The sequence below is a fragment of the Sinohyriopsis cumingii genome, unplaced genomic scaffold (genome assembly GCF_028554795.1).
Source record: "Sinohyriopsis cumingii isolate HCF-2022 unplaced genomic scaffold, ASM2855479v2 utg001510l, whole genome shotgun sequence".
Classification (NCBI taxonomy): Eukaryota; Metazoa; Mollusca; class Bivalvia; order Unionida; family Unionidae; genus Sinohyriopsis; species Sinohyriopsis cumingii.
In genome coordinates, this window is record NW_028316007.1 from 775,854 (window position 1) to 795,997 (window position 20,144).

The 20,144-nt window shown below is 34.4% G+C and overlaps 1 protein-coding gene across 2 annotated transcripts in view; it reads left to right on the top strand.

Moving 5' to 3' along the window:
- The window catches only part of LOC149772396 (telomerase protein component 1-like), a 237,552-nt gene that overhangs the window by 46,962 nt on the left and 170,446 nt on the right, over positions 1-20,144 (top strand). For both annotated transcript variants that reach the window (XM_089947879.1, XM_089947880.1), the window contains exons 10-15: positions 3,803-3,912; positions 6,462-6,552; positions 12,692-12,869; positions 13,357-13,537; positions 15,769-15,933; positions 18,918-19,001. In XM_089947879.1, coding sequence (XP_089804005.1) covers positions 3,803-3,912; positions 6,462-6,552; positions 12,692-12,869; positions 13,357-13,537; positions 15,769-15,933; positions 18,918-19,001 — 809 coding nt within the window. The remainder of the gene's footprint in view (positions 1-3,802; positions 3,913-6,461; positions 6,553-12,691; positions 12,870-13,356; positions 13,538-15,768; positions 15,934-18,917; positions 19,002-20,144) is intronic.

Sequence of the window (20,144 nt, forward strand, 5' to 3'; positions counted from 1 at the left end):
TATCAAACACGACATGATAACCTTTGTTACACTGCTTACCAGCCTGGGCCTCTCATCAACAAGGAAAAATCCAACCTGGTACTATCTCAATAATTTGTTTACCTAGGTATGGAGTTCAATACACAGGCAGCATTGTTCATCCCCCTCAGAATTGGGCATTGAAAATCCAAACCATGTTGGCTTCTTTACTTTTGAGGAAAATTCTATCTGCATGGGAATTCCTTTGCCTTCTAGGATTGCTCATTGCAGCAGCAGACCTCATTGTCCTAGGTTGCCATTTTATGTGCCCATTGCAAATTATTCTTCAGTGCCAATGAAGGCCAAGAAGTTTGCCCACTGGACCAACCTCTCCGCATCTGCAGACATTTGAGGCACAACCTGCCGGATTGTGGCATCCACCTTGGCTCATGACATTCATATCTCTGCACATACAACTGCTCAAGATTACAGTCTGTACTGAGGCAAGTATGGAAGGCTGGCGAGCCCACCTACTGCCATCCTTAAAGGAAGACACTGGTGCATGGTCTCCCCAGGAATGCTATCTGCATATCAGTCTTCTGGAGATGAATACAGTTGTGAAAGCCTTTCACTGGTGGTGGGAATTTTTAAACGGCAAATAAGTTCTTATTCTGTCTGACAACTCTGCAGCATTGACTGATCTAAATTGATAAGGAGGAACCAAGTACACAGACCTTTGCATCATGATGTGTGGCTTTCCAAGGTGGTGATGTCAGTAACAAATCAATATATATGTTGCTCATATCCCAGGATGTCTAAACATACTGGCCAACTCTTTGTATCAGTACAGTCAATGTAATATCGATTTTCACTCAGATATGTACTCAGTGGGACTGATGGTTGTTGGACCTGCTTGCAACAAGGTGAAATTCCAAATTCCTAAACATTGTTTCTCCAGTCCTGGACCCATAAGCTTTGGCAAACAACACTGTATTGCTAGAGTGGAATGACTTGGATGCATATTGTTTCGTGTACCAAGATTTACAGCTATTACAGTAGTCAACAAAAATACCTAAAAACTGTCAAGTTTAGACATTGGTCCACGGATAAGCCGACCCCCGATCTTCCAGGCCTTTATTTTTTCCTAAATTATTTGGCTTATAATCGAGTATATATGGTAGATTGCTCATCTCCAGAACTGACCAGAAGTATTTGAAGTGATTATGATCTATGGTCAGATATAGCCACGATTATGATCTATGGTCGAATATAGCCACCATTATGATCTATGGTCAGATATAGCCACCATTATGATCTGTGGTCAAATACAGTCACCATTATGATCTGTGGTCAAATACAGCCACCATTATGAAAAAATAGAAAAAGATAAAATCTTGAAATGGCTGAGCAGAATTTTCCCAAATTTGACAGAAGGCTTTCTGGAACTTAGTGTCTTCTCCTTTATACAGATGATGCTGATTTTGTATCAGATGTGCCGCCATCACTAAAGAACAAAAAATTCTTTACTTTTTCAAAGAAACAACTTAACAGAATTTGACTAAGTTTGACAGCATTCTGGTGTGAAGTACTTTAAAGTTTCAGCAAATTATGCCAATCTGCCATCAAATATGGCTGCTGTTACTAAAATCACAAAAAAAGGGAATGATTTCTTCATTAAAAACTACTTTACAGAAGGGGCCCCAAGTGGCCGAGTGGTCTAAAGCGCTCACCGTTCTGGATCACTGCCATCTCACCTCTGTCTGCGCATGTTCGAGTCCAAGGCTCGGCTAGCGTGGGTACGTGGGAAAGCCTGCCAGTAGCTTCTCGTGGGTCGGTGGTTTTCCAGGGTTCTTCCTCCACCAGTTATACTGGCCTCCATGTATAGCCTATCTTGTGCTGAAAAATGGCGTTAAACCCTACAGCAACAACAACAACAACAACTTTACAGAATTTAACCGAAGTACTATACTGAACAAGACTGTTTTCAGCACCAGTTTTTATGAAAATTTATTGGTAAATTATTGACTCATTATCTTATTATGTCATTTAAGATGCAACTCGAACTCTTGTACATTTGTTATGTTTATTGATTTCTTCTGTCTAAAACTTTTACGTAAAAGCTACAAGTTATCTGCCCACTTAGGTTGCAGTTAGAGTGATCTCCCTCTGATGCCAGGATAGGTAGTTACTACTTCTGCTCATTCAGAGTAGCATGCATTCTTCAGACACAGAGGCCTCGCAAAATCCATACCAGCAGTTCGGAAGTTTTCTTCCTTAAAACATGTTGGAGGTGTATTTCATGTATAAATTTCCAACTTTTCTATTCATTATATTGTCAAAGACGAATTTCCTGTTTTTCTATGTTATTGCTTTGCCAGCTTCACACACTTAGGTGCCTTTGGTACATACCTGCATGAGTTACAATGGCATCATCTCACATTGTTGTAACTCTGTTAGTAAGTGCTGGACTGGTGCATAATAATGAAAACTCAGTTAATTAGTAAGTACTGGACTGGTGCATAGTAATGAAAGTTCAGGTACAATTGCTATATAATATCCGCAGAGTCTGGATATATACAGTTAAGTTTCTGTATTGTTTTGTCTTGTTGTCTAATTCATAGTTGTATATGTGATGCTTTACTGATTTTACCTCTATAGAATGTCATTATACCTTTCCTACAAATTACATTGTCTCATAATGAATATTGTAGCGCCTGCTCTGTAAGTATCAAAAGTGATGCTTCAATTCCTTTTTTTGTCAAGGTTTTGTGTGTAATATAGAAAACTCATTTATATTACTGTATAGCTTCCACTACAGTTGGATAAGTACAGGTAAGTATCCTATACATGGTTTACTCAACAGTATCCAGCTCATGCATGTATATTCTTAGTGACACTTCAGTTATTTTCCTTGTATAGGCAGTCACAAATTGACCTTCTTACAGGTAAGTTATTACTAGAATTAATTATCTGGCTTCCACTTTGTGCATGTAGTTACTATAAGCAATAGCAGTCAAAATTCCTACAGATTATTTGTTATTATAATTGATTATTTGTATATATTTGTAAATGCTTATAGATATGTTCTTTTTCTCTACCTGTAAATTTGTTTTCTCATAATGCCTTCCTTCAGTTTTCATTTTGGGTGCCTAAGAGTTAATTTATAATGTCTTAACTGTGCAATCAACATATCTATGGCAATCTTCAATCAGTGGAACACATCGTACCTTCTGAAACCCACATCTCACCAGAAATATGTGGGAACATGCTTTCTAGAATTGCCCACTTCATAACATAGAGGCACAACATTCTGTGACCAAATAGCAAACACAGATAATGTGAATTCGATGAATGCAGACAAGCTAAGATACAATGGGGATACCCATGGAAATATGTCAATTCAAAGCTATGAATGCAGACAGGCTAAGATACAATGGGGATACCCATGAAAATATGTCAATTCAAAGCTATGAATGCAGACAGGCTAAGATACAATGGTGATACCCATGAAAATATGTCAATTCAAAGCGATGAATGCAGACAGGCTAAGATACAATGGGATACCCATGGAAATATGTCAATTCAAAGCTATGAATGCAGACAGACTAAGATACAATAGGGATACCCACGAAAATATGTCAATTCAAAGCTATGAATGCAGACAGGCTAAGATACAATGGTGATACCCATGAAAATATGTCAATTCAAAGCGATGAATGCAGACAGGCTAAGATACAATGGGGATACCCATGAAAATATGTCAGTTAAATGCTGTGAATGCAGATATGCTAAGATACAATGGTGACCTCATTTGCTGATATAGATCTTATTTTCTGTTTTACAGACCATAAAAAATTGCCCTTCATGGCCATGTTGAGAAACCTCAGGAACTTGATTAAGGCAGGGATATCAGAGAAGCACCATAACTGGGTCATCAAGAAGCTTACTGATGAGGTTAGTAAATTCTATGATCTTGAATGTGTAAGCAGATAGCAGGATATATATATATATATATATATATATATATATATATATATATATATATATATATATATATATATATATATAATCTCACAATTGTTAAAGCAGAGATCACACCAGTGTCATTGTTCTTGTCAATAATGCAGACTACAGTCATAAAGAAAATACACATTGTAGGTAGGACAGTCTGTGTGTGTGAGACAAACTGCTCAGCAAAACTCTGGCAAATACAAAGGTAAAACACAGAGTGATCTTCTTTTTTATTTTCCCAATAAATAGGAGGTGGGGACATTAGTGGATCCATTTTAATCTATCAAGTCAGCTAACATCTGTTACAAATTTAATTTCCACAATAATTGACAATACCTTTTCATTGACTTGCAGAATGAAACCAATTTGGTAGGCCTAGGTCAAGTTCAGTTTTCACCATTTCCAAACTAAGTTTTTGGGAGTTATATTCTGTGTAACTTAATCTGAATTTTGTTTCTGCTGAGGAAATTTTAAAGACATCATTGACTGAAACCAAATTTGTTTCTACTTAGGAACTTGTGATTGTCATCATGGATTGAAACTAAATTTGTTTCCACCTAACAACTTTTGAAGGACATCATAGACTGAAACCAAATTTGTTTCCTCCTAGGAACTTTCGAAGGTTGTCATGGACTGAATCCAAATTTGTTTATGTTGTACAAGTTTGATTGTCTCTGTTCTCCAACTAAATTTTACAGAGTTATGGCCCTTGTTTTTGCTTGAAGATTCTCCTTTCAGGTGCATTGAAGGGGTGGGACATCTGTGTCATATTTTTACATTTCTAGTTTTCTTTTCAGGCTTTATTATTAAAGATCTATTGATAAATCATTTTTTTGTAAATAAAAGTTTCTTTTTATGTAATGACAAAGTTCAGTGTCCTTAGTTGAAATGGAACAGTAGATGGTACTGTTAGAAGTTTCTATTTATGTGTATGTTTACACACCAGTGTGAATTTGTACAGCATTAAACTCTAGGTTTATAAATTACACCATTGAAATTTATATATCTACACGTCTGTTTATGTTGCATTGATTAAAATAAAACTTCGTGAGATTGTTAAATTTGGACATGTAAAGGTCACTTAAATCTTTACATCTGATGATTTACTGACTTTGTTTGTCTATTAAATTTTATCTGTATTAGAGATTTGTATTGCACTGGTGGTGCAGTGAAATATTTGTCATCATAGAAATATCCTGAAACGATATGCATTATCACACCTGTCTGTAAATGAGTTTCTTTTTAGTAGACCGCTCCGGTGGCCTAGTGGTTAGAGAGTCTGCCTTGGAAGTGGGAGGTCGTGGGTTCAAACCCTGGCTGAGTCATACCAAAGACTTACAAAAATGGTACTAACAGCTGCCTCACTAGGCACTCGGCATTAAGAGGTTAGTGTTAGGACTGGTCAGCCTGGTGTCAGGATAATGTGACTGGGTGGGACATCATGCTACATGACTGTGGTATGATGCCCCAGTGCTAGACATCACTAAAAACTGCCACACTGCAGATATCATAGTGATATGACTGAAAAATTGCTAAAGCTACATTAAAAATCTTAATCACACACACACATTTTCTTTTTAGTAATTGGAATACAGTAGATCTACATTGTATTTTGTTGTCAAATCTGGCCATATTACATAAGAATTTGAAATAAACTTATTTCTCTATAAAATGATAATTTGTCTGTCAGTCTAATAACTTCATCAAGAAATTTACAATATCTCATATTTTACTTTGTATCCTTGTTGTTGCAATATTAGTGTAATGATATGATTTTTTGTATCAGCATAAAAGTATTGATACTCCAATACCTGATAGATATTGCTGTATCCTTGCAACTCCGATCAATGTGGGCACCTGTGTCATCATCAGCCAGCTGAGTAAAAGAATACATTTAAAGTAATACAACATCTTTATCTCAGAATAGATAAGTGTTACCTACATTTCACACATTGATGGCATATGGTAAATTTTAACGTACATTTCAGTAAGTGTGGAGATGCATTTTATTGAGATTAGTACTATTTAACCCCCCCCATCTTGTTAACATTGCCATTATGACCCATATTTCATGCATCAGTGATGTTTACACCTAGCATTGGCACAAGTAAGTACCATATATGCTTGCATATAAGTTGAGTCCAGATGCATACTCAGTTTACACATGGCACAAGTAAGTACCATATATGCTTGCATATAAGTTGAGTCCAGATGCATAATCAGTTTACATGGCACAAGCAAGTACCATATATGTTTGCATATAAGTGGAGTCCAATTGCATAATGTAACATAAGGATATACGTTTGTCATACTGATTACTTCCAAAATCGGCATAGTTCCAGATCTTCCTGTGCATTATGCAATGGCAAGTCTGTGTCAGTTCAATTTACAGTTGACTTACAAGCAGGTATATATGGTAATCTGTTTCCTGTTGTCATTTTGCTATTTAAAACTGTTTTGGATTAAACTCGTAATATTTTTGTTCCTTACAGGGAGCAGTAGTGAACAGCAAGCAGTTCCCTTTCCGTTTCTTTTCAGCATACGAAGTTCTGAACCAGCTTGTGAAAGAATATGAGGAAAGTCGTAAGTGAAATTTCTGTTTTTGTTTACTGTACACTGCTATGGTATTCATATAAATGCTTGTCAAATATGGTTGAGATGCTGGAACAAGGCAATGTCATGAATAATAAACTTATTAAAGTGAACATGACTAATATGTGTATTAAACTAGCCCTTGGGTACTAATTTATATATAGAGCTAGCCTTTGGTTGAGACTGTTTTAAATGCACAGCTAGGCAACATGTGTTTCAAATTAAGCATTTCTCTAAATCTACTCTTAATCAGAAATCCAAAATAAAACAACAGATGGAACATTTTTGTAGGATAAACCCTTCATAACCACACACAAATTACAAATTTTCATGTCACTGTTTCTCCCATGATAAATCCAGGAGACTTACCTTGTACATTTCAGTTTTTCTCTCATGATAAATTGGGGGTGGGGTGGGCTTGCCTTGTACATTTCAGTGTTTCTTCCATGATAAATCACCACTCCAGTGGCCTAGTGGTTAGAGCGTCTTTCTTTGGATGCAGAAGGTCGTGGGTTCAATCCCCAGTCGAGTCATACCAAAGACTTACAAAAATGGTACTTACAGCTGCCTCGCTTGGTGCTCAGCATTAAGAGGTTAGTGTTAGGACTGGTCGGCCTGGTGTCAGGATAGTGTGACTGGGTGGGACATCATGCTACATGTCTGCAGCATGATGCCTCAGTGCTAGACATCACTATAAACTGCCACATTGCAGACATCATAGCGATATGACTGAAAAATTGTTAAAGCTACGTTAAAAATCCAAATCACATCACATCACACCATGATAAATCCAGGGGCTTGCCTTGCATATTTCTGTGTTTTACCTACGATAAATCCTGGTGAGCTTGCCTTGTACATTTCAGTTTTTCTCCCTGATAGGGGGCTAGCCTGATACATTTTTTGCTAGTGGAGATAGACTTACTAACAGAAAAAGTTTTCTCCAATAGAAAGGACTAGGTTTACTTTACCTTCTGAACAGTCCAAAAAGCTGGTAAAAAGTCTTTTTCCGTGGATAGACTTACCTCTATAATAAAATGTTGCAACATCAGTAAGAGTTTAGATTGGTAATTCATTGACATAATATGCATATGCCAATGTCATGTCACAATATGGCAATGGAACTCTGAAAAATTTAATTTTAGCCGGATATAAAGCCTTTTGGTTGACATTTACCATTTAGCACATGCATTGTCCACCATGATCTTTTGTCAGGTGATAGTAAAGTCAAAACAAGACATACTGTGAAATAAACATAAACTGGACCTTAAATGCATGCTATATTATAAATAAAGACATTTTTGTTCTTCATTGCTCTTTCGAAGATCATCATATCTTAAAAAGAAAGTTATTCATTTCTAATGCAGACTTGAAAAAAATATTTAATCATAATTAATTTCAGAAATATTGATAAATTAGGTCTACTCAGTATGTGTTTTTTACTTTTTCAGTTATGCACTATGTCAGTGGTGACTGATGAAGTTTGTTCAAACTGTCAAGACTAATTTTGATGATTAATTTAATTAATTTAAGCAGAGAAATTTATTCTGCTAAATAAATATTTGGGTTTGAGTATTTCCACTCCTTACTGGAAATGCTGATTTTACGACTGCAATTTATCAGATAAGCCTTGTGTTCTTCTCCTGTAGTCATAGCATACTTGATGTCTATCTGTGTGTGCAAAGATGTGAAATACACATGTGAGTACTCCTTGTAAACTGTTTTTGATGTCTCTCTGCGTGTGCAAAGATGTGAAATATACATGTGAGTACTCCTTGTAAACTGTTTTTGATATCTGTGTGTGCAAAGATGTGAAATATACATCTGAGTACTCCTTGTAAACTGTTTTTGATATATGTGTGTGCAAAGATGTGAGATATACATGTGAGTACTCCTTGTAAACTGTTTTTCATGTCTGTGTGTGCAAAGATGTGAGATATACATGTGAGTACTCCTTTAAACCATTTTTTATATCTGCGTGCAAAGATGTGATATATACATGTGAGTACTCCTTGTAAACTGTTTTTGATGTCAGTGTGTGTGAAGATGTGAAATACACACATAAGTACTAGTTGTAAACAGTTTTTGATATCTGTATGTGTGTGCACAGATGTGAAATATACATGTGAGTACTCCTTGTAAACTTTTTCATGTCTATCTGTGTGTGCTAAGATGTGAGTTATATGTGTGAGTACTCTTTATAAACTTTTTTTATGTTTATCTGTGTGTACAAAAGTGTGAGTTATACATGTGAGTACTCCTTATAAACTGTTTATGATATATATCTGTGTGTGTGAAGATGTGAAATATACACATAAGTACTAGTTGTAAATGGTTTTTGATATCTATATGTGTGTGCAAAGATGTGAAATATACATGTGAGTACTCCTTGTACACTGTTTTTGACATCTGTGTGTAATGATGTGAAATATACATGTGAGTACTCCTTGTAAACTATTTTAATATATATCTGCATGTGCAAATATGTGAGATATGTATTTAAGTACTCTTTATTTTCTAAAAATAAGAATGCTTTGAATTTGATGAGTTCTCAACTTGTCAAAAATGAATTGCAAAATTCCTGTAGAGAATTTAAAGACAGTGAAATAGAAATGTAGTTATACTGAGTAGACCTATAGGAGAGAGCAATCTATCAAGATGTAGTTCTAATGATATATAATCATGAAGCACACTGAATACTGTTAGACACAGTGGAGTAACAAATGTTGTAAGTGACTCAGATTGAACATGATCTGACCTGGATTCGTTATTCTAGAAAGCAGAAAAAATGACTTTTTCATTTTAGCCTTGTATTATATAAGAAATCTCTATTTGTCCCAGAGGCATAAAGGTAATGATTAGCATTTTTTAGCTTGGGCTTCAGAATTTCAATCTATAGACATTTTAATGAAGACAAAATTCAGAATATACATACACACTTATAATTATATCCTTAGAGTGTATGTTGAAAGTCATATATATAAAATACAAACATAATACTCCATATACAACTAAGATATATTAGCCCTCCCCACTCTTCAACTATTTCCAAACATAGGTTTAAAAAAACATGATGTGAGTACTGTAGTCCATATAGATAAACACTACAACCTTGTGAGCATTTTCTGCTGATATGCGAGTACTGTAGTCTATATAGATAAACACTACAACATTGTGAGCATTTTCTGCTGATATGTGAGTACTGTAGTCCATATAGATAAACACTACAACATTGTGAGCATTTTCTGCTGATATGTGAGTACTGTAGTCCATATAGATAAACACTACAACATTGTGAGCATTTTCTGCTGATATGTGAGCACTGTAGTCCATATAGATAAACACTACAACATTGTGAGCATTTTCTGCTGATATGTGAGTACTGTAGTCCATATAGATAAACACTACAACATTGTGAGCATTTTCTGCTGATATGTGAGTACTGTAGTCCATATAGATGAACACTACAACATTGTGAGCATTTTCTGCTGATATGTGAGTACTGTAGTCCATATAGATAAACACTACAACATTGTGAGCATTTTCTGCTGATATGTGAGTACAGTAGTCCATATAAATAAACTATAACATTGTGAGCATTTTCTGCGCATATTAATAGGTTTGGAAAATGAAAAGAAGGCACTGGTAATAATTATGTCGTTACTGTGAAATTTGTTCATTGTTAAAGTAAGATGCCTTAGGGGGAGGGGGAGATTTAAATGAAAGGGATGACTAAAAGGAGTTAGTTTGTGTTGATGTTAACGGCTTAGGCATCACAGTTTGTACATCTGCAAATAGGTTGATGTAAATTTGCTGTCTTATGTGGGGCATGAATTTCTTTGCTTTTTACATTGATACAAATTATGGATTTAAGCACCTAAACAACAGTTATCCTTCTGTGGAAAACATGTACCCCTTCCCCATCCAAGAATTTAATCACCCAATGAACAGCTACCCTTATGTGGACAAGTATCCCTTCATCCAAGAATGAAGCACCAAATTAACAGCTTCCCTTAATTGGAAAACATTCTTCTACCCTATCTAAGAATATAAACACCCAATTAACAGTTATCCTTCTGTGGAAAACACCCAGGTAATAGCTAATCTTATGTGCAAAACATGACTCCCTTCCCTATCCAAGTATTTAAACAATTAACACCTACCCTTAAGTGGAAAGCATTTATCTTTTCCCTGACCAAGAATTTAAACACCCAGTTTTCCTTCTGTATAAAAAATGTATGTATCCACAAAAATGTCACTTATTGTTGAACCACAAAAACTCATATCATGAAGAGTAAATAAATTGACAGTATTCTCAAAATACAGAAAAAGTGAAGAGTGATGAGGGCATAGAAACGGATTGTATTTCCCCCAGTACACTAAGTAAAGTGGGCATAGAAATTGATTGTAATTCCCCAATACACAGTAAAGTGGGCATAGAAATTGATTGTATTTCATCAATACAGACAGGATTGCATAGAATTGGTAGTAGTCTTCCAATGCACATGCAGTGAATGGTGCATAAAAGTTGACAGTATTTTCCCTATGCTGACTTGGTGAGGAGTGTATAGAATTCTATTGTCAGTATTCTCACAGTGCTCACATAGTGAGGAGAGTATAGAATTACATTGTCAGTATTCTCCCAGTGCAAGGAGTGTATAGAATTCTTTTATCAGTATTCTCCCAATGTGAGGAGGGTATAGAATTATATTGTCAGTATTTTCACAGTGCTTGCATAGTGAGGAGTATATAGAATTCTATTGTCAGTATTCTCACAGTGCTTGCATAGTGAGGAGTATATACAATTCTGTTGTCAGTATTCTCACAGTGCTCACATAGTGATGAGTATATAAATATTATTAGTATTATCCCAATGTGAGGAGTATATAGAATTTTATAGTCAGTATTCTCCCAATGTGAGGAGTGTATAGAATTCTATTGTCCGTATTTTCCCTATGCTCACATAGTGAGGAGTGTAAAAAATTATATTGTCAGTATTATCCCAGTGCTACTATAGTGAAGTGTTTAGATAAGATATTGTCAGTATTCTCCCATTGCAAGGAGTGTATAGAACTCTTTTATCAGTATTCTTCCAATGTGAGGAGGGTATAGAATTATATTGTCAGTATTTTCACAGTGCTTGCATAGTGATGAGTAAATATTGTCAGTATTATCCCAATGTGAGGAGTATATAGAATTTTATAGTCAGTATTCTCCCAATGTGAGGAGTGTATAGAATTCTATTGTCCGTATTTTCCCTATGCTCACATAGTGAGGAGTGTAAAAAATTATATTGTCAGTATTATCCCAGTGCTACTATAGTGAAGTGTTTAGATAAGATATTGTCAGTATTCTCCCATTGCAAGGAGAGTATAGAATTCTTTTATCAGTATTCTCCCAATGTGAGGAGGGTATAGAATTATATTGTCAGTATTTTCACAGTGCTTGCATAGTGAGGAGTATATAGAATTCTATTGCCAGTATTCTCACAGTGCTTACATAGTGATTAGTGTATACAATTATATTGTCAGTATTATCCGTATGCTCACATAGTGGGGAGTGTATAAAATTATGTTGTCAGTATTAACCCAGTGCTACTAAAGTGAAGAGTATAGATATTGTCGGGGCCCCGAGTGGCCGAGTGGTCTAAAGCGCTCTTCGTTACGGATCACTGCCATCTCACCTCTGTCTACGGCGGTTCGAGTCTAAGATTCAGCCAATGTGGGTATGTGAGAAAGCTTGCCAGTAGCTTCTCATGGGTCGGTGGTTCTTTCCGGGGTTTTCTCTGGTTCTTCCTCCACTATTAATACTGGCCGCCATGTATAGCCTATCATGTGCTGCAAAATGGCGTTAAACCCCACAACAACAACAACAATAGATATTGTCATTGTTCTCCTTAAGCACATGCAGAGTATATGGAAATTTACAGTATTTTACCATTACACACTCATGGTGAAGAATGCATAAACATTGATAGTACTCTTTCAATACACACTCATGGTGAAGAGTGTATCAACATTGACAGTACTCTTCCAATGCACATTTAGTGAAGAGAGCATAAAAACTGGTAGCACTTTTCTCTCTCAATCAGTGTAATTATTTCATCTTATGTGTACAAATGTTGTGCTTGCAGAGAAAGCTATTGTTGAGGAAGCAGAAGGCAAGGCATTCAAAGACACAGCAAGCACTGTTACAAGAGGACGTGGTCGCGGTAGAGGTAGAGGTCGAGGTCGAGGGAGGGGTCATACAGGAGAGAATAATTGGTGGATTGACAGAATGAAAAAGCGGAAGGATGAGAAGTTTAAGCCAAAGTATATTAACTTTACTTATCTGTTTAAATAATGAAATTCATTGGACTATGAATTAAAAAAAAAAACTAGAATAAACACTAAATATATTTGAGATATGAAAATACAATTTTTAAAATTTTGTGCAGTTTTGAATTTGAATTTACAATGTAGAACAGAGGTTGGTGGTATTATTGGTGTAATGTTTTTTTATTTCATTACTTTAATTTTGCAGTCACTCTCACACAGACAGTTATGCAATTAAATGATCTAACACTGCTGTTCATGAAATAGACGTCATCTCTAATAGTATTATTTGCTATAGTCAGCTGCTGGCCACATTGATATTTTCTTTTCATTGACTAATTTTGTTATTGGACCTTGCTTTGAATAAACCATTTGACATAGCTTATGTTGATATCTTCGATTTTTCTTTTTTTATTTTATTTTAAAAGCTTTAATAGGTCAATTCTTCTAAACTCGAGCACATATAATGTAAACTGTTTTGCAGGGAGACCCCCTATGATACCAGACTGATAAATCGTTATCTGAAAGCACTGGATACTGCAGTCAAGATAGCCACAACATTCAATGTCCAACCCATACGTGGGAAGACCGTTATTCTGTGTGATGTTAGTACCAACATGGACATCCCATGTACTGCAGCCAGAGGCCTGGGGAAGCCAAGAACTGTACGTAAACTCATTTGAAGTAAAAGTCATAACATTTTCACCATTATGAAATGTTTACAAAATAAGGAAATTTGGTTTATTTAGGATTTATAGGTTACTGCATTTGTATGGGAAAATATGAACAAGTTTTTCAGATGGAAATACTGCACGACCTAAGGAGTGAAATATATCTATCAGACAAAACAAGTTCATATTTTCTCATACAAATGCAGTAACCTTTTTATTATATGCTCATTTTCTTATTCTACCTAATGCTTAATTATATAAACAAAAATACATTACAAGAAACAAAGTAACTAAATGTATGCCATATTCCAAACTAAATACACAAGCGCAGATTCATCATTACACAGCAACATTATTAATGCACACAGAACTCCACCCAGATAAATTTGAACTTAGTCGCATGCTAGACATTTCAAAAGAAAATAGCATTTTGGTCTACTTAAAATTGAAATTTGGAATCGTATTGTGAAGGAATACGCATTACAACAACATTTCCATTTGATCTGGAATGAATTGATTTTGGTATTTTTGTTGATTCTACGAAATTGAGTGATTATGGACTGGATTTATCTGTGTCAATTCTACATGAAGTACATCAGATTTCAGCAGCATGTTGACATCTGCAGATGTGTTTCTGTTCTGTCATTGAATGTTTCAAATCATAATGTGGGGGAAAATATGAAGTTTTTCAATTGCAATTATTAAAAAGATGTTATGGAATATAATGTTTATTTCATTTCGAGTGCAGTAAGGAGGATGCAATTGCACGTGGAATATAGTCGAAATTACAGTACAATTTCAGAATGTCTTATCAAGCTTGAGAACCTGTGACATGGCTCATGTAATTCAAATTTGCAGGACTAAGAAAGTACATTTTGAGAAAATTCAGGATGTAAAACTGTAAATATATTTTTTGCCATTTTTATTACCAGCTAAAGAAGACAGTTTATGCCTTGTCACTTGCATGTTATTTGTAAGGACCCTGTCTGGCATCTATAGCAATTTTATTAAATCTGGTGTCTATCACTCGCCTAAATCTGAAACATTGTATCAATAATGTTAACACAGAATGTGGCAAAACAGGTGGCATGTGGCAGTCCATAAAACATCTGCTTTTGTTCATTCAGAAACAAATTTAATCAGCCAAAACATAAAGCACCTGTTACGTGAGTGTACATGATTTGTTTACAAAGGAGTTCCTAATACATTATTGGGTATATGTTAGTGCAATATGAAGTGCACATGAGTGCAATATCTTAAAATACTGAACAATTCTGACAATGTAAAGTAAATGGAGAAAAAAATGAGCATATGATAAGTAGCATTATTGCATTATAGAAAAACTGTGAATATTGTGTGTGACTTTTACATAAACTGAGATAGTTTTGGTTGATTTATGTGTCTTGCATAATTCATGAAAATGTGAAATTGTGTTACAAATTTACCAACCAATGATCTGAATTGTGAAGATATTGCCTGACTAAAATTTTTCAATATTGTTTTGACATACTCTGAATCTTGGGTTCAGTTAGAGGTATTTGAAGTTTTTAAAAAAAACAAACGATGCCTTTAGTTCAACAACGATTAGGAATATTTCATATTTTATTGTAATCAAAATCTATTTTAATGTGCATTTTTCATATAGATTTTAGAATGTTTGTGTCCCTGTAAACAGGTTGCTGTCATCACCTATTCAGATACATGTGCAAGAAATATAATATTTAAGGCAGCTAGCTAATCTGTTATATTTTGTAGATAATTGGATAGGTTTGTTTGCATTAAGTTTCCTTGTGGGTCTTTCTTAATTTAAAATTTTAAGGTATCCCTAATATATAAACTTTATGTGCAGTGTTTCAGCTTTATTATGAAGTTCATGGGCAGTGGTAAAATGAGGAGCTTTATAAGAGGGACAGGGTTTTATTGAGAGGCTTTGAAAGAGTTATGGTGGTAAAGTGAGATTTTAAAAAATCAGGGACAGTGATAACTGGGGGGAGGCTTATAAGATGGACATTAGTATATTAAGAGGTTTTTAACAGGAACAGTGGTAAGCTGAGAGTTTTTTTATAAGAGGAATAGTGGTAACTGAGGGGGTTTATAAGATGGTCTGGTGAACTGAGGGTTGCTATAAGAGGGACAGTGGTAAACTGAGAGGTTATCTAAAAGGGAAGAGTGGTAACTAATGGGATTTATAGTGAGAGACTTTTGTATCTCCTTTGATCTTTCAGATGAGAGAGGTTGGTGTTCTACTTGGCCTGATGTGTAAGTACTCCTGTGAAGACTGTACATTTATCATCTTTGATTGGAACAAGAAAGCCTACACAGAAGTGGAACTTGAGAAGGGAACCATTCTAGACAATATGGCAGTGGTACTAAACATGGATTTAACAAAGGTAGAATTTCATACACTTTCAGTTTACATAATAATGATAATACTTTATTCAGTAATTTAGGCCACTGGCCGATATTACAAAATAGAAGTAAAAAGAAAAAGCACTTCACAAAAGATATTAACAAACAGAATGGAAGTCATCTATAATCCCACGTATTTGATTAAATTTTTAAGACAGAAGTATACTAAATTAAGGTTGAACAGGTGTGATAATCTGTGTATTTCCTCATTTTGTTTAATTAAATTTAGTGTCTATGAACAAATTTTTCTGGTCCTGTCTTAAAAACATTTTCACTGTTTTAATTGTACCTGTTTATATTATCATTTGTATCTTTGGTGCCTTTTTGTGCACTACCCAAGTTCTAATCTGTATATATCTGTATTAGTTTTGAAACACGTCTACTTAGGGCTATTCCAATAAAACATGCATGCGACCCATGGAAAGTGTTTTCAATATGGAATAGTCGTTTATAGATGCAATTTAAGGATTTGCATGATTTTGATAGGAAGAATATGAGTAATCAGTGTACCCAGGCATATATTTGTAAAAAAGAACTGTCTTCCCTAGAGACTTTATGTTTAAATGGTACAGTCCTTATTTGTAAACCTGTACTGATCTGAAATTACATTTCCACATCCATATGACCATGCACAAAACAAAATATTTTATTGAAAAAGAACAGATTATGTTATATTTTAATAGATGTTTACAGCAGACATCATAATTTGGAAATTAATCAAACATCAGAGACCATAGGTGCATTTCAGACTGGTATATCAGGAAAGCTTTACATATATTTGAGTTTAGTTGTTTCTGATTTTGCTAATGATTGAGTTCTGAGAGACCTTTATGCAATGGCTTGTTGACCTTTTTAAACTATTTAACAACAATGTAATCTGTAAGGTAGTAAAATTGTATATATATTACATTATTGCATTACAAACATCGTTGTTCTTTGTTATAAATGGCATGGAGATGCACACTGATTTTCTTACAGAGCACCCTATTGTTCTGAAAGTAGGGATAAGATTGGAATGGAAATCTCAGGAGATAATATTTTGATGGTCTTGGTTTAATATTCTTCATTAACACATAGTTGGTATACTTTTCCCAGTTTTAATATTTGTAATATGTCAGCATGTTAACATATCACTTTATGTAAATCTGGTTGGTCCAAATAAGCAGATAATAAAATAAAATAGAGACAAACAGTATATCAGTTTAAATTATACAATTTTATATAGTGCATTGGCATTAAGTCCATTAGGATACAAATTATCTAACTTATGAATCCAATAAGTTTTTTTTATGAGTATATTCATGTCACCATGCACAAAATCTATTTTCATGAAAGAAAAATTGAGTAGAGAGTGATTACTGGTGTTAAAGTGTGTTGAAATATTAGAGGAAAACTGAGGATCTCAACAATTTTTTATATGAAAGCGATGATTATTCATTCTCTTAGAAACTTGTTGAAGTGTTTGTCCAACATATTGCATGCTACATTTTTTACAGGTTATTAAATAAATCTCATCAGTTGATATGCAGTTAGTGTTATCATGTAGAGAAAATACCTCTTTTGTATTAGCACTACTGAAAGAAGTACTTTCTCTTACATTTGCACATTGAGAGCACTGGTGTCTGTTATATTTAGATGACGAAAAGTATATTTTTTAAATTTTCTGTCCGTTTAGTTCTAATTAAAAAATCTTGCAAATTCGTATGTCTTCCATAAGCGAGAATTGGATTAATTTTGTAAAGTGATTTTATGCTGGTTTTATTGGATAAATTTAGGAGACTATAATATTTATTAATTATACAACCTATATTAGGTAATGAAGGATTATATTGTATTGTGAAAGGAATTACATCTCTATTTTACATTCTCCTGTGTTTAGAGCATCATGTTGCGTAAGATTAAGGGCTTTGTTCAGCGCAGAATCAATTATATATGTAAGATAATTTCTATTTTGGAAATAAGTTTTTAATTTATTCAGAGAATTTTATAATTGACAATCATCTGAAATAATGCGTCTGTATCTTTTGGCCTGGCTATATGGTATACCAGTTTTACATGACATGGGATGACATGAAGAACATTCACCAAGCCTGCCATGACATCAGAAACCACTACATACACTTTCCATGTCACCAAGCCTGCTGTGACATCAGAATCCACCACATACACTTTCCATGTGCAAAACAAGTTTTATATAGATTGAACACTGACAGACTTACCTAATATGGGGTTTTATTCCTGTCAGTTATTAGAAATGTTTGTATTGATTCAGAAGTGCATTCATGATTGTATATTAAGTGAACAGTACACAGTAAGCATTTAAAGGACTAAGGGGTATCTAAATTTACAGCTGTCTTTTGGACTACAGACATATATTTTGGAATCAAAAAATTATTTTATTTCCCAAGAAAGCTTAAATGAAATGTAAAGTCTTCATTTTCATGCTTTTAGAATATTTTGAATATAATTTTGAGACAGATGTTTTTGATTTGGAATTGGGGTGGGGTGTGGGGGATGGATGACAAATGGAGAGTTTTTATATCAATTACATGTTTTTCACATGCCCAGTTGCCCAGAACATTTACCCTTTTGATATAAGTGCATATTTTCAAGCACCGTATTGCCCTGAACATGTACCCTTATGTTATCAGTTGCATGTTTTTCACATGCCCTGAACATGTACCCTTTTGATATAAATACATGTTTTCATGCACCCTATTGCCTTGAAAGTGTAACCTTTTGATATCAATTGCATTTTTTTCACATACCATGTGGCCCTGAAAGTTTACCCTTTGGATATCAATTGCAACATCATGCATTTCTTATCCTCTAATGTGGTTTTATCCCACTCCAAATGCCCTCATTGGGAATCTGCCTTATTTTATGGCCAACATTGCCAAGTAATTAGTAGATTATTTTTCTTATCTATATACAGTGATGTACACTTATCAAATTCTATTTTCAGTCAAATTTCCTTCACAGTAAGAGTGAGTTTGACAAGGGACTCCCAATACAGCTCCTGATGGACAAACTCAGAGATAGAGAACAGGTTAAACTACTTACATATATTAACTACAGACTAATCTCTCTTACTTGACCATTAATACTGTGTACATAGAACCTAAAGAGACATGTATAAACAACAAACTACTACCTCTTACTTGACCATTAATATACATGTATAAACAACAAACTACTACCTCTTACTTGACCATTAATATACATGTATAAACAACAAACTACTACCTCTTACTTGACCATTAATATACATGTATAAACAACAAACTACTACCTCTTACTTGACCATTAATATACATGTATAAACAACAAACTACTACCTCTTACTTGACCATTAATATACATGTATAAACAACAAACTACTACCTCTTACTTGACCATTAATATACATGTATAAACAACAAACTACTACCTCTTACTTGACCATTAATATACATGTATAAGCTACAAAATGCTTACTCTTACTTTACTATTATTACACACATATAAGCAAACAAACAGCTGTTTGTTATTTGACCATTAATAATCTACACATGGAACCTACACATACATGTATAAACAACAAGCTACTGTCATTTGACCATTAATAATATACACATGGAACCTACACATACATGTATAAACAACAAGCTGCTGTCATTTGACCATTAATAATATACACATGGAACCTACACATACATGTATAAACAACAAGCTGCTGTCATTTGACCATTAATAATCTACACATGGAACCTACACATACATGTATAAACAACAAGCTGCTGTCATTTGACCATTAATAATATACACATGGAACCTACACATACATATATAAACAACAAGCTGCTGTCAGTTATTTGACCATTAATAATCTACACATGGAACCTACACATACATGTATAAACAACAAGCTGCTGTCAGTTATTTGACCATTAATAATCTACACATGGAACCTACACATACATATATAAACAACAAGCTGCTGTCAGTTATTTGACCATTAATAATCTACACATGGAACCTACACATACATGTATAAACAACAAGCTGCTGTCAGTTATTTGACCATTAATAATCTACACATGGAACCTACACGTACATATATAAACAACAAGCTGCTGTCGGTTATTTGACCATTAATAATCTACACATGGAACCTACACATACATGTATAAACAACAAGCTGCTGTCAGTT